The sequence below is a fragment of the Narcine bancroftii genome, chromosome 3 (genome assembly GCF_036971445.1).
Source record: "Narcine bancroftii isolate sNarBan1 chromosome 3, sNarBan1.hap1, whole genome shotgun sequence".
Taxonomy (NCBI): Eukaryota; Metazoa; Chordata; class Chondrichthyes; order Torpediniformes; family Narcinidae; genus Narcine; species Narcine bancroftii.
The window spans coordinates 18,651,983-18,667,155 of record NC_091471.1 but is presented as its reverse complement, the minus strand read 5'-3'; the positions used below and the strand labels follow the sequence as shown (position 1 = coordinate 18,667,155).

Here is a 15,173-nt window from a genome sequence, read left to right as displayed (position 1 = left end):
ATATCCCACCAAGCTCCTCCGACTCCGGATATCCCACCAAGCTCCTCCGACTCCAGATATCCCACCAAGCACCTCCAACTCCGGATATCCCACCAAGCTCCTCCGACTCCGGATATCCCACCAAGCTCCTCCGACTCCGGATATCCCACCAAGCACCTCCGACTCCGGATATCCCACCGAGCTCCTCCAACTCCGGATATCTCACCAACTCCAGATATCCCACCAAGCTCCTCCAACTCTGGATAGCCCACCAACTCCGGATAGCCCACCAACTCCGGATATCCCACCAACTCCGGATATCCCACCAACTCCAGATATCCCACCAACTCCAGATATCCCACCAAGCTCCTCCAACTCCAGATATCCCACCAAGCTCCTCCGACTCCGAATATCCCACCGAGCTACTCCGACTCCGGATATCCCACCGAGCTCCTCCAACTCCGGATAGCCCACCAACTCCAGATATCCCACCAAGCTCCTCCAACTCCGGATATCCCACCAAGCTCCTCCGACTCCGAATATCCCACCACGCTCCTCCAACTCCGGATAGCCCACCAACTCCGGATATCCCACCGAGCTACTCCGACTCCGGATATCCCACCACGCTCCTCCAACTCCGGATAGCCCACCAACTCCAGATATCCCACCGAGCTCCTCCAACTCCGGATAGCCCACCAACTCCAGATATCCCACCAAGCTCCTCCAACTCCGGATATCCCACCAAGCTCCTCCGACTCCGAATATCCCACCACGCTCCTCCAACTCCGGATAGCCCACCAACTCCGGATATCCCACCGAGCTACTCCGACTCCAGATATCCCACCGAGCTCCTCCAACTCCGGATAGCCCACCAACTCCAGATATCCCACCGAGCTCCTCCAACTCCGGATAGCCCACCAACTCCAGATATCCCACCAAGCTCCTCCAACTCCGGATATCCCACCAAGCTCCTCCGACTCCGAATATCCCACCACGCTCCTCCAACTCCGGATAGCCCACCAACTCCGGATATCCCACCGAGCTACTCCGACTCCGGATATCCCACCACGCTCCTCCAACTCCGGATAGCCCACCAACTCCAGATATCCCACCGAGCTCCTCCAACTCCGGATAGCCCACCAACTCCAGATATCCCACCAAGCTCCTCCAACTCCGGATATCCCACCAAGCTCCTCCAACTCCGGATATCCCACCAAGCTCCTCCGACTCCGAATATCCCACCACACTCCTCCAACTCCGGATAGCCCACCAACTCCAGATATCCCACCGAGCTCCTCCAACTCCGGATAGCCCACCAACTCCAGATATCCCACCGAGCTCCTCCAACTCCGGATAGCCCACCAACTCCGGATATCCCACCGAGCTACTCCGACTCCGGATATCCCACCACGCTCCTCCAACTCCGGATAGCCCACCAACTCCAGATATCCCACCGAGCTCCTCCAACTCCGGATAGCCCACCAACTCCAGATATCCCACCGAGCTCCTCCAACTCCGGATAGCCCACCAACTCCAGATATCCCACCGAGCTACTCCGACTCCGGATATCCCACCACGCTCCTCCAACTCCGGATAGCCCACCAACTCCAGATATCCCACCGAGCTCCTCCAACTCCGGATAGCCCACCAACTCCAGATATCCCACCAAGCTCCTCCAACTCCGGATATCCCACCAAGCTCCTCTGACTCCGAATATCCCACCAAGCTCTTCCAACTCCGGATATCCCACCAAGCTCCTCCGACTCCGAATATCCCACCACGCTCCTCCAACTCCGGATAGCCCACCAACTCCAGATATCCCACCGAGCTCCTCCAACTCCGGATAGCCCACCAACTCCAGATATCCCACCGAGCTCCTCCAACTCCGGATAGCCCACCAACTCCGGATATCCCACCGAGCTACTCCGACTCCGGATATCCCACCACGCTCCTCCAACTCCGGATAGCCCACCAACTCCAGATATCCCACCGAGCTCCTCCAACTCCGGATAGCCCACCAACTCCAGATATCCCACCGAGCTCCTCCAACTCCGGATAGCCCACCAACTCCAGATATCCCACCGAGCTACTCCGACTCCGGATATCCCACCACGCTCCTCCAACTCCGGATAGCCCACCAACTCCAGATATCCCACCGAGCTCCTCCAACTCCGGATAGCCCACCAACTCCAGATATCCCACCAAGCTCCTCCAACTCCGGATATCCCACCAAGCTCCTCTGACTCCGAATATCCCACCAAGCTCCTCCAACTCCGGATATCCCACCAAGCTCCTCCGACTCCGAATATCCCACCACGCTCCTCCAACTCCGGATAGCCCACCAACTCCGGATATCCCACCGAGCTACTCCGACTCCGGATATCCCACCACGCTCCTCCAACTCTGGATAGCCCACCAACTCCAGATATCCCACCACGCTCCTCCAACTCCGGATAGCCCACCAACTCCAGATATCCCACCGAGCTCCTCCAACTCCGGATAGCCCACCAACTCCAGATATCCCACCAAGCTCCTCCAACTCCGGATATCCCACCACGCTCCTCTGACTCCGAATATCCCACCAAGCTCCTCCGACTCCGGATATCCCACCGAGCTCCTCCGACTCCGAATATCCCACCAAGCTCCTCTGACTCCGAATATCCCACCAAGCTCCTCCAACTCCGGATATCCCACCAAGCTCCTCCGACTCCGAATATCCCACCACGCTCCTCCAACTCCGGATAGCCCACCAACTCCGGATATCCCACCGAGCTACTCCGACTCCGGATATCCCACCACGCTCCTCCAACTCCGGATAGCCCACCAACTCCAGATATCCCACCGAGCTCCTCCAACTCCGGATAGCCCACCAACTCCAGATATCCCACCAAGCTCCTCCAACTCCGGATATCCCACCAAGCTCCTCCAACTCCGGATATCCCACCAAGCTCCTCCGACTCCGAATATCCCACCACACTCCTCCAACTCCGGATAGCCCACCAACTCCAGATATCCCACCGAGCTCCTCCAACTCCGGATAGCCCACCAACTCCAGATATCCCACCGAGCTCCTCCAACTCCGGATAGCCCACCAACTCCGGATATCCCACCGAGCTACTCCGACTCCGGATATCCCACCACGCTCCTCCAACTCCGGATAGCCCACCAACTCCAGATATCCCACCGAGCTCCTCCAACTCCGGATAGCCCACCAACTCCAGATATCCCACCGAGCTCCTCCAACTCCGGATAGCCCACCAACTCCAGATATCCCACCGAGCTACTCCGACTCCGGATATCCCACCACGCTCCTCCAACTCCGGATAGCCCACCAACTCCAGATATCCCACCGAGCTCCTCCAACTCCGGATAGCCCACCAACTCCAGATATCCCACCAAGCTCCTCCAACTCCGGATATCCCACCAAGCTCCTCTGACTCCGAATATCCCACCAAGCTCCTCTGACTCCGAATATCCCACCAAGCTCTTCCAACTCCGGATATCCCACCAAGCTCCTCCGACTCCGAATATCCCACCACGCTCCTCCAACTCCGGATAGCCCACCAACTCCAGATATCCCACCGAGCTCCTCCAACTCCGGATAGCCCACCAACTCCAGATATCCCACCGAGCTCCTCCAACTCCGGATAGCCCACCAACTCCGGATATCCCACCGAGCTACTCCGACTCCGGATATCCCACCACGCTCCTCCAACTCCGGATAGCCCACCAACTCCAGATATCCCACCGAGCTCCTCCAACTCCGGATAGCCCACCAACTCCAGATATCCCACCGAGCTCCTCCAACTCCGGATAGCCCACCAACTCCAGATATCCCACCGAGCTACTCCGACTCCGGATATCCCACCACGCTCCTCCAACTCCGGATAGCCCACCAACTCCAGATATCCCACCGAGCTCCTCCAACTCCGGATAGCCCACCAACTCCAGATATCCCACCAAGCTCCTCCAACTCCGGATATCCCACCAAGCTCCTCTGACTCCGAATATCCCACCAAGCTCCTCCAACTCCGGATATCCCACCAAGCTCCTCCGACTCCGAATATCCCACCACGCTCCTCCAACTCCGGATAGCCCACCAACTCCGGATATCCCACCGAGCTACTCCGACTCCGGATATCCCACCACGCTCCTCCAACTCTGGATAGCCCACCAACTCCAGATATCCCACCACGCTCCTCCAACTCCGGATAGCCCACCAACTCCAGATATCCCACCGAGCTCCTCCAACTCCGGATAGCCCACCAACTCCAGATATCCCACCAAGCTCCTCCAACTCCGGATATCCCACCACGCTCCTCTGACTCCGAATATCCCACCAAGCTCCTCCGACTCCGGATATCCCACCGAGCTCCTCCGACTCCGAATATCCCACCAAGCTCCTCTGACTCCGAATATCCCACCAAGCTCCTCCAACTCCGGATATCCCACCAAGCTCCTCCGACTCCGAATATCCCACCACGCTCCTCCAACTCCGGATAGCCCACCAACTCCGGATATCCCACCGAGCTACTCCGACTCCGGATATCCCACCACGCTCCTCCAACTCCGGATAGCCCACCAACTCCAGATATCCCACCGAGCTCCTCCAACTCCGGATAGCCCACCAACTCCGGATAGCGCACCGAACTCCCGCTCCCACACCCCTTCCCCTGATTAAACCTCTCCTGTGAGATACCCCCCCCCCCAGTCATCTGCAGCTCAGGCTCCACTCGCAGTCGCCGTGGGCCCGGAAACCAGGACTCACCGAGTAGCCGGAGCAGCCGCCCCGTGTGCGCCATCTCCTCGCGCCGGCTCGGGGTCAGCGCCAATGACAGCCCCAAGGCCTTTGCCAGGATCCCAAGCCGCGCCTGCCTCCTGACGCGCACCCCCACATCGACGGCTTTCCCCTCCACACTCGCCTCTCCCCCTCAACAACTGCTGCTCATTCACCTTCCTGCCTTCAAAATCCCATCCCCGTTCTCTGCCTCTATTTTCGAGACGGGCGATCGGCTCGGCCACCTGCCCTTGGGCCCTGGAGTTCACCTGGCATGCTGGGAGTTGTAGTTCTTTGGAGGCAGGAGCCATTCACTGCAGGATACAAGGAGGATTCGGCCACTCAGGCAGCTTCTATCGAGAGGAACCGGCACAAATATCAGCATGGACCGAATGGCATTTCTATGCAGAAACGACATAAAATATGAAAGATGGGGAAACTAGTGCAGACATGTGGAGTGATGGATTAAAGCAGTATGAACAGGCTAAGCCTAGACTGAAGTACCAAGTTCTACATATATAATTAGTAAGCCATACACAGATTGATCAAGTTATGCATATTAAATTAGTTAACCCTAGACAGGATTAGCGAACTCTGCATATGAAGAGACTGTAGCTTGAGTTGGAAAGGTGTGGGACAAGGGCAATGACATGAGAAGACACCAACAGGATACCCCCTGGTCCTCTGAGACTGCACGTAGGCAGGAAGGATTGCCTAATGCCAAACCCATCCAGGGGGCAGAAGAATGTAAGGGGGAGGGTATTCTGATACTGAACTCCACTGTATAAAAGTTGGGTGAGCCCCAGTGTAGGTGTGTATTCCTAGGGTAAGGGGAAGCACCCAACTTTGCATTGTTGTAAAATAAATGTTCTTTGTTCTCAATTTTTGTCTCGAGCAATTTCTGTTAAGGTACTTCTATTTCTAACACTGGGAAAGGGCTGGCTGATTCAAGTTCTCTCCTCAAACAGGTTGAATTTGTTCAAGCAAAACTTCTGAAGCAACTGATAAAAAAAATAACTTCAAAGTAAATCTAAAGAACATCCTTTGGTTTAAGTCACCGGTTGTATCCTCAAGAGAAATCTTGAATTCGTAGAATGCCCGGAGCAGTATTGCCTTGTTTATTGTCACTTGTATTAATTACAGTGCAAAGCTTTGTGTGCATGCTATCCAGACATGTCACCCCTTTCTTCGATACAGCAGGTAATGCAGTAATCAAACAAAAGTGTAGGGTATAGTATTGCATTCATCGTTGCGGCTATCCCTCAAGGTCAGGGATGATGGACTTGATCTGTTTAGGCGCTCTCAAGTGGCTCGTGATCTTCCACATTCAGCACAGGTAGTCCCAGATGGCAGATTGGACTTTGGTGGTTTGCTGCCTCTTTTTCCATTTATTTTTTTCTTCTAGTTCTGCACATCTGTTGGCTTTGAAGGCAGCTGTTCCTTCCTTTCCCCTGCAGCTCTCAGGGAACCTCTCTGTAAACCAATACCAGAGCCCTCTACAGGACCAAAGATCTGCCTGCGGTCTGGAAACATTTTTTTTGCACTAGTTACACTTAGGAATCTACCTGATGGCTCAGTCTCCTGAATCATTTTCAGACATGGTGACAACAAGCTCAAAATGTGATGTGAATAGTGAACTTGCCTCAAAAAGTAATGGAAGAGATTTTTCCGCAGTGTTGTATGTGATGTACTCTGATAATAAATACTAATAATAAATTTAAAAAGCGATTCTGCTGGAGGTACATTGCCACATAAACAGAAAATATGACAACAAAAAACCAATGGGTCAGGTCACATCTCTGGAAAGAGAAACAAAGGCTCTCTGACCTGAAGCATAAACTGTTTGTATTGTTGTCTGATCCACTGAGTACTTCCTGTATTTTCATTTCGCAATTCCAGAATCTGCAGGATATAAAATTTGCACCTCAGATTGAATTCGTCAATGGTGTGGTTGAGTTTGAACGGTTGTGAATAGAAAAACACAAACACCCTAGTTAATACCTTGATGCAGGGTATTATGTCTCTGTGTTACACTTTTAAAATAGCTTTTGAATGCTAAATTGCACTTCTACTGAAACCTTTTAAACGATTCTACAATGTCCTTCAGCCTCCCGGTCCATCATTGGGTGAACTGCTGTTGTTCAATTTTTTTTTTCAGTAATGTGTTTTCTCTTTTTCCCCTTCATATTTCAGTAACAGCCTGCAGCTGACGTGGACATTACCCCTCCATAAATCTTCGTCCGCGAAGCCAAGCCAAAGAAAGAGAAGAAAGAAGATAATCTTGTTCGCTTATACCGCTGCCACCATGGTATGTCTCTTGTGTTACGTGGGAGGCTTCTTCACTAATTTAGAGATGAAAGATTCAAATAACAGAAGAGATTTTACTGACTGATGTCTTCCATTATCTCAGGAAACTGTTCACACACACACACACACACACACATGCAAGATTCAAACAACAGAAGAGATTTTACTGACTGATGTCTTCCATTATCTCAGGAAACTGTTCACACACACACACACATGCAAGATTCAAACAACAGAAGAGATTTTACTGACTGATGTCTTCCATTATCTCAGGAAACTGTTCACACACACACACACAGAGTGGGGCACTACAGTTGCTCCAGCGAGAAGGGTGTATTCTTCCATGGTTATGAAATAGTTCACATTATCCTGACTATGAAACACAGGGCTGAAGCCTTTAAACGGTGGTGTATCTAGAAAAGGTACAAGGACTGCCTAAAGAAATCTCTTGGTGCCTGCCACATTGACCACCGCCAGTGGGCTGATAACGCCTCAAACCGTGCATCTTGGCGCCTCACAGTTTGGCGGGCAGCAGCCTCCTTTGAAGAAGACCGCAGAGCCCACCTCACTGACAAAAGGCAAAGGAGGAAAAACCCAACACCCAACCCCAACCAACCAATTTTCCCTTGCAACCGCTGCAATCGTGTCTGCCTGTCCCGCATCGGACTGGTCAGCCACAAACGAGCCTGCAGCTGACGTGGACTTTTTACCCCCTCCATAAATCTTCGTCCGCGAAGCCAAGCCAAAGATCTTTATCTTTGCATACACTGTTTGGTCTTGTTAGAAATTAAAGTACCTTTAAAGAAATTGCTCGAGACAAAAATTGAGAACAAAGAACATTTATTACTACAACAATGCAAAGTTGGGTGCTTCCCCTTACCCTGGGAATACACACACATACTGGGGCTCACCCAACTTTTATACAGTCAATTTCAGTATCAGAATGCCCTCCCCCTTACATTCTTCTGCCCCCTGGATGGGTTTGGCATAGGTAATTCTTCCTGCCTACGTGCAGTTTCAGTACACTTGGAGGACCAGGGGGTATCCTGTGGGTGCCCCATCATGTCATTGTCCTTATTCACACCTTCCTGATTCTCTGGGCTACAGTCTCTTGATATGCAGAGTTGACTCATTCTATCTAGGGTTGGCTAATTTCATATGTATAAATCTGTGTATGGTTAGCTAATTAGAAATGTATGACTTGGTACTTCTGTCCAGGGCTAGGAGACCCTTATCTGATCCAGACTACCTCAACTTCCTACATTCTATTGTACCTTACCATTCCTTATCTTAGTCCTATGGTCTTGTCACAAAGACTAGAAGATTCTTATGTTAATCGTGCTGACTCTGCTTTCCTGCATCCTAAGCCCCAAGCTTATCCTGTTTGAACTGGTTACAGCCATTTTACTGATGAACTTTAGTTTCTTCCATGTTCATAATTTTAGATCAATTTTCCCATCTCTCACAATCCTCACTTTTCTTTTAGATCAGTAATACTGATCTTTCACCATGATCAGTGTTACTGATCTTTGGCTACTAGTGTCAGTGTGACTGATCCCCCCCCCTTCCTCACTTTTCTTTTAGATCAGTAGCACTGATCTTTCAAGTGTAAGGTGTAGTTTTACCCAGCTGGTCAATAATCGAATTGTAATCTCTGTGTAAAGTCTTTAGGTAGGGGAGCACCATGAAGGTCAGAGTAGCGAGTCCAGCTGCTATAAAGGTTGTGAGTATCAGGCTCCAGTTTTCAGTAAAAAGTCTAGTCCATCCCACATCAGTCCGAAGTTGCCACGTCTGAACATGGGCAGATTCACGTTGAAACATTGAAGCAGTGTCTTTTAACCACCCGACTTTTGTAAGCATTGTCCTGACGAAGTCTGTGAGAGACGCTGCCTTCAGCAGCGAACAAGTAGCAGTCGTCAGGCGGTTCCGTTGAATTGTGGCTAGTATCTGATGTCCTCTTCAGCCCCGAACCCTAGGGTGTTGGAATCTAGGGGTTAAAACATTATGAAATAAATGATTAATCAATAAGTTTATTTGTACTGCATGAGTCAGGGAAAGAGGAATGTGGCTAAGTGGCTGTCACAGCATGGAGCAAAGTTGGCTGAACAGAAATTGGCCGCTCCCAAGATACAGGGAGAGGATATGCATAAAACGATTTAGGAGGAATGCTCAACTGAAGGAGGTGGGAAGTAGCACAGGAGACACAGGCCAGATCAGAACAAAGAATGGCCCGCAAGAATCAAAGGGAATGGAAAACCAGTCTAGGAGGAAGATTAAGGCACGAGGAGGTGTTAAAGAGAACAGCAGAAATTGGCCAGACAGGGACCAAATGGTGATTAGAAATATCTGGGGATGAATTAATTTCAGATCTAAACAACAGGATAGTCTGGCCTGGAGGATTAACATGGGAAGGCTACACCCCAGAAATCTGCAAAACAGGAGATGACTTGTGATAACCCTTATGCAAAAAGATCTAGCAGGGAAAACAACTTTTGTTCTGTGTGATAAGATTGACCTATATAAACTGTGCCAACTGGACAATAGGGGTCAGTCTCGGGGAGTAGCTCACTGGCAGGTGACCTATGAACTAACGGACTGACCCAGAGCTCTGTTAAGTTTTATTCTTGTGCTGTGCTGTGCTGTGTGGTGTAATAAACTGACTGTTGAACCGAATACCTTCTCCTATCACTTCATTCAACGAACGCGCTGGACTCAGCTCACACATAGACTAAATTAAGAGTAAATAAATTAAAGCCAGAGTCCAACAAGGGCCACCGATCTCCGAAGGCTGTTTGGAGCCTGATATTAAAGTGTCAAGCAGCTCACGTTGTTGGAAACTGGTGCTCCCCTTCACGGGGTGATGAAAAGTGACCAAGCAGGGGGGGGATTGTTTCTTGTGATTTAACTGTGTGTTGCAGCTTGTCTGCTAACATTAGCATATATATCATTGAACTTGTGAGTTGCAGCCTGTCTGTGTACATTAGCATATGTATTAACTCTCTCTCTCTCTGTTACATGTACAATCCTGACTACCATTCTGTCTGTCTTTGTCCCACCATGTCCTTTGTGCTATCGCTTCAAAACTCCTGTCTTTAATACCTGTGTAGGCTAAGATACAAATTAGATGTACTCCACTAAAGCTGTTCAGTTCCCCTGGTCCGTATTGGAATCCCTTGTTAACCCATATCCCACTATGACTATACATTAAATCTATGCCCTGTCTACATTCTAAAGGAGCACAATTGTAACCTCTGCTGCCCCTATTCCAGGGGGACTTAAAACATTAACGAACAATATTCCAAAAAATGAGTAAAACAACAATGAAAGTAAAACCCATTGAAAGCAGCAATAAAATATAACAATAACTGAATAAACAACAATAAATGTAAAGCTCATTGAAAACAGCAATAAAATACAACAATAGCTGAATAAACCACAATAAATGTAAAGCTCATTGAAAACAGCAATAAAATACAACAATAACTGAATAAACCATTAAAGAAATGAAAAAAAATGTAACATTACGGCACTTTGTCACGGCGCAGTGTAAGTTTCAGGTCTGATGGATGAGGAACTGCACGCCAGGTTGAGGTTTGAATCTGTGTGTCGTGATGTTGCGGTTCAGAAGCTGGTTTAATTCTTTGAATGTGGGTCCAGCCTTTCTCTCTTGTTCTTACTGCGGTGTCTGTAATTAAAAGTACACAGAAGGGACCATCCCAGGCAGGTTTTAGTTGATCCTCTTGCCATGCTTTTACATAAACCCAATCGCTAGGTTTTAATAAAATGAATAACAATCTGACTTTCCTTTGTGTTAGTGTAAAAATTGTAAGATGAAACACAAACCATATTTGCATGGGTTTTGAATATGTTAGACCTTATTAAAATGCAGTTGGAGCTGCTTGTCTGTATGGGGCACAACCCTCCAATTTGTTAGAGTACATAACAGACATTGTAGCACAAGAGCCTCTGCAAGAGAACTTGAAACATATTCAACCTTTAGTTCTGCCTTAAGTAAAATGCCTTGTGCCACAGCTCACAGGAGCTGGCCTTATTTAAAACAGTCTGTAAAACAGGCACCAAAAAAAAGTTAAAAGATGTTCTTATGAAGATTGCACACACAATAATTTAAGTACAGGCTAGTTTCTATTATATTCCACTTAAAAGTTCTGCTGCATGAATCCTGGAGCTTGTGGAGTCATTATTGAATCAAGAAATATTGGTGCCATGCCAATCTCATTCTAACATGCCAATTTCTCCAGTCCTTAAGTCAAGATGTACTGAATAGCATCTGGTACAAGATCTGTGAGTTCTTAATGATATTATTATTCTTATGCACCCAATTGTTCTGAACTATGCCACCAATTTAAATCATATTCCACCTATTGCAGTACTCACACAGCACCATAGACCAGTTCGCAGGTTTATTTCTCCATTAAGCTGAATCCAGTCGCGCAGGGTTTACCTCCGTGATTATTTACAATGTAACTTCTGCACTACCGGATTTAAATATAAACCTGATGAATGGGGAAAGTTATCATGAATTAAATAACAGCGGCAATACAGAGAAATTGTGCTGAGGCATTAATTTCATTCCAGAGGAAAATGCACCAGAGAAATGATTAAACTTATAGGTGATTAAACTTATAGGAATCCCCATAGGAATCCCCAGAGGTATCTTTATTCTCCAGAGGTGGGTGATCTTTAAACTCACGGACCTTGACTGCTGAATGTGTAGAAGAAATGTATTAAATGTGTTGATAGGGCTCCATACCTCTAACTGCAAGACAAGAGCCTGAAGCCTCAATTTCAAGTGCCACAGTGCACTTAAAGGGACATGCACACTCCTGCTTCAACTGGCTGAACCAGCCACTTTACACATCAGATCCTTTCTTTATCTTACATACACTTAAAATAAGACGTGTAGAACTCACCCTATTTGCGCAAACATTTCTCCCTGCAAATGTTATAACATCACAACTCTCAGGTACTCCCTGTGCAAAATCACATTTGAATACAATTTATTTCATAAATTGGAATTAACTGGTAGTTAAATTCGCTCATTCTACAGTATTGATAAACGATCCTTTATGACATTTAATTTTTAGAATGAATTTTAATCAATAATGGTCAGTGACTGAAGTGGGAAGTCGTGATTTATGAAATTATCTCTGGTCTCTACTCTCCCACTCCCTGCACTTCTCCCAACATTCAGGAGCTGGCACACAGTCCCTGCCTTTTTCCAGGTTACTCATCTACTATTACTTTAACTGCTTGCATCAAAATGTTAGCCTTTGCTTTCTGCTTATCCTCAGATGTCTGGACAAATGCTTTTTGTGTGATCTGTAGAAGCTGGGTTATTCCCTGCTCATGCCAATTTTCTGTCTTTTGTAATTTTCTCCTAATGTCTGGGGCTGAGTTGGTAACAAAACCTGTTAGTACCAATTGTTCCCCTGCTGGGGATTCTATGTCGAGACCCCCATATTGTATATATATTTGGTCCCAAAAATTGGTCTTAACTGTTCGGCACATCCCTGGGGATCTTCTATCAGGGAGGTCAGTTCTTTCTTAAAGTTACGCACTTCAGTACTGGTCAGGGGCACATTTACGAAACCGAGACCCTCTCCCATGGGAACTTCCCGCAGTGGTCTCATCCAATTGGTTTCTTAGCTTATTAGGTCTGGGTTCCTGCTCCCTGGGAAATGAATCAAAGGGTTCTGCCCTTTCTTCCTGAAGAGTCTCACGCTGTTCTGAATTAAAGTTACCTCTCTCTCCTGTCAACAGAGGTGGTAATCGAGTGCTTTGTGAGCAAGTTATCATACCACTCCTGCTCTCTTCTCTCTTCTCTAGTGGTGGGGGAGGTGGGGAAGGTGCAGAAGGGTAGGTCATAGGAGGGGAAGGAAAGATAGGAGCCGGCATAGGAGGAACATAAGGTGGAGGGAGGGAATGTAACACATCCCAACCCTGTGATTCAGGGACAAAAGGTTCCTCCTCTCTCTTATCCCTGAATTCTTTCTCATTCAAAACCAGCTGTTCAATGGATCCCTTGAGCCAGCAGGCTGCATATTCCCTGCTCTCAACATTGTCTTTCTGGTTTTGATAGAGCCATAGGTTCAAAGCTTTACACATCCATTCATCCTCGGATCCGAATTTTGGCCAGTACACGGAGCTCCCTTTAACCGGGTATTTAACCCATTCAATACAACAATACCTGACCATTGTCAGTTTGTCTTTACCATGGGTCTTTCCTGTGCCCCACTCAGATAACATCAACCCAAGCGGGCTGTACGTAGCTATCTGGTGGTCACGTCCTGTGTCAGGACTCTCTTCTTTACTGCCCGTTATTCCCATGCTTAGAAACAAGTAAAATACCTGACCGTCGTCAGTTTCTCTTTACCACGGGTCTTTCCTGTGCCCCACTCAGATAACATCAACCCAAGCGGGCTGTACGTAGCTATCTGGTGGTCACGTCCTGTGTCAGGACTCTCATCTCTACTGCCCGCTATTCCCATGCTTAGGAACAAGTAAAATACTCTTACCGAGTTCTGGCAGTACTGCTCTAGCGCGCGTCCTTCCGCCGTTTGTTCTCAATGCCTCTTCTCGGATATCACTCGCTTCTTCACTGACCAGCCACCCGTCGCCCGTGAGTCCAGCTGAATCAGCCGGGGTGCACCTACTCTCGTCGTCGGGGTACTCTGTCAGTGGAGGGAGTGTGATCCCGGACGAGCCCTCATTTGTTAGGAATTAAAGTACCTTTAAAGAAATTGCTCGAGACAAAAATTGAGAACAAAGAACATTTATTACTACAACAATGCAAAGTTGGGTGCTTCCCCTTACCCTGGGAATACACACACATACTGGGGCTCACCCAACTTTTATACAGTCAATTTCAGTATCAGAATGCCCTCCCCTTACATTCTTCTGCCCCCTGGATGGGTTTGGCATAGGTAATTCTTCTGCCTACGTGCAGTTTCAGTACACTTGGAGGACCAGGGGGTATCCTGTGGGTGCCCCATCATGTCATTGTCCTTATTCACACCTTCCTGATTCTCTGGGCTACAGTCTCTTGATATGCAGAGTTGACTCATTCTATCTAGGGTTGGCTAATTTCATATGTATAAATCTGTGTAAAAAGAGGACTTGGTACTTCTGTCCAGGGCTAGGAGACCCTTATCTGATCCAGACTACCTCAACTTCCTACATTCTATTGTACCTTACCATTCCTTATCTTAGTCTTATGGTCTTGTCACAAAGACTAGAAGATTCTTATGTTAATCGTGCTGACTCTGCTTTCCTGCATCCTAAGCCCCAAGCTTATCCTGTTTGAACTGGTTTCAGCCATTTTACTGATGAACTTTAGTTTCTTCTCCATGTTCATAATTTTAGATCAATTTTCCCATCTCTCACAGTCTGCTGAATTTCTCCAGCAAAGGGCTTGCATTCAATCCACCAACCCTCGCTTTGGGTTGGGGGTGGGGGATGAGGAGGTGGGAGTTACTCTTTCATATTCAGGGAGTGCACGAGAAAATCTGCAGATCCCGGAGTCTGGTGCAGTCCATCAGTGCTGGAGAAACTCCAGAGCAAGTCAAAGGCAAGCGACCTTTCGACTCTGACCCCCTTCTTTCAGCCCGGAACGTCTACTGCCATTGACTGAATGCTGCACCAATGATCTGTTTTGGTGCATTGCATTCAACCTCAGCATCTGAGGGGGGGGGGGGGGTGGTGGGGGGGAGGTGGGGGGGGGGTGGTGGGGGGGGTGGGGGGGGGTGGGGGGGTGGGGTGGGGGGGGTGGGGGTGGGGGTGGGGGGGGTGGGGGGGGGTGGGGGGGGGGTGGGGGTGGGGTGGGGGGGTGGGGGGGGGTGTGGTGGGGGGGGGTGGGGGGTGTGGTGGGGGGGGGTGGGGGGGGGTGGTGGGGATGGGGGAGTTAAACTTTCTCGTCTCACTCCGTGCTGAGTTTCTCCAGCACCTTTGTGCACTAAACGCGCGAACAACAGCGTCCGCTGACGGTGGCCAGCACAATCCTTCTTTTACGCATGCGCGGTTGGTGTTGGGGGCTAATGCATGCTGGAGTCGTAGTTGGGCTACGGACTACATTCCCAGAGTCGGTGGGGGG

The 15,173-nt window shown here is 48.9% G+C and overlaps 1 protein-coding gene across 1 annotated transcript in view; it reads right to left on the bottom strand.

Annotated features, from left to right (window-relative positions):
* The window catches only part of suclg1 (succinate-CoA ligase GDP/ADP-forming subunit alph), a 129,617-nt gene extending 124,713 nt beyond the window's left edge, over positions 1-4,904 (bottom strand). Inside the window, exon 1 of the mRNA XM_069923541.1 lies at positions 4,748-4,904. Coding sequence (XP_069779642.1) covers positions 4,748-4,781 — 34 coding nt within the window. The 5' untranslated portion in view covers positions 4,782-4,904. The remainder of the gene's footprint in view (positions 1-4,747) is intronic.
* Between the last annotated feature and the right edge of the window lie 10,269 nt (positions 4,905-15,173).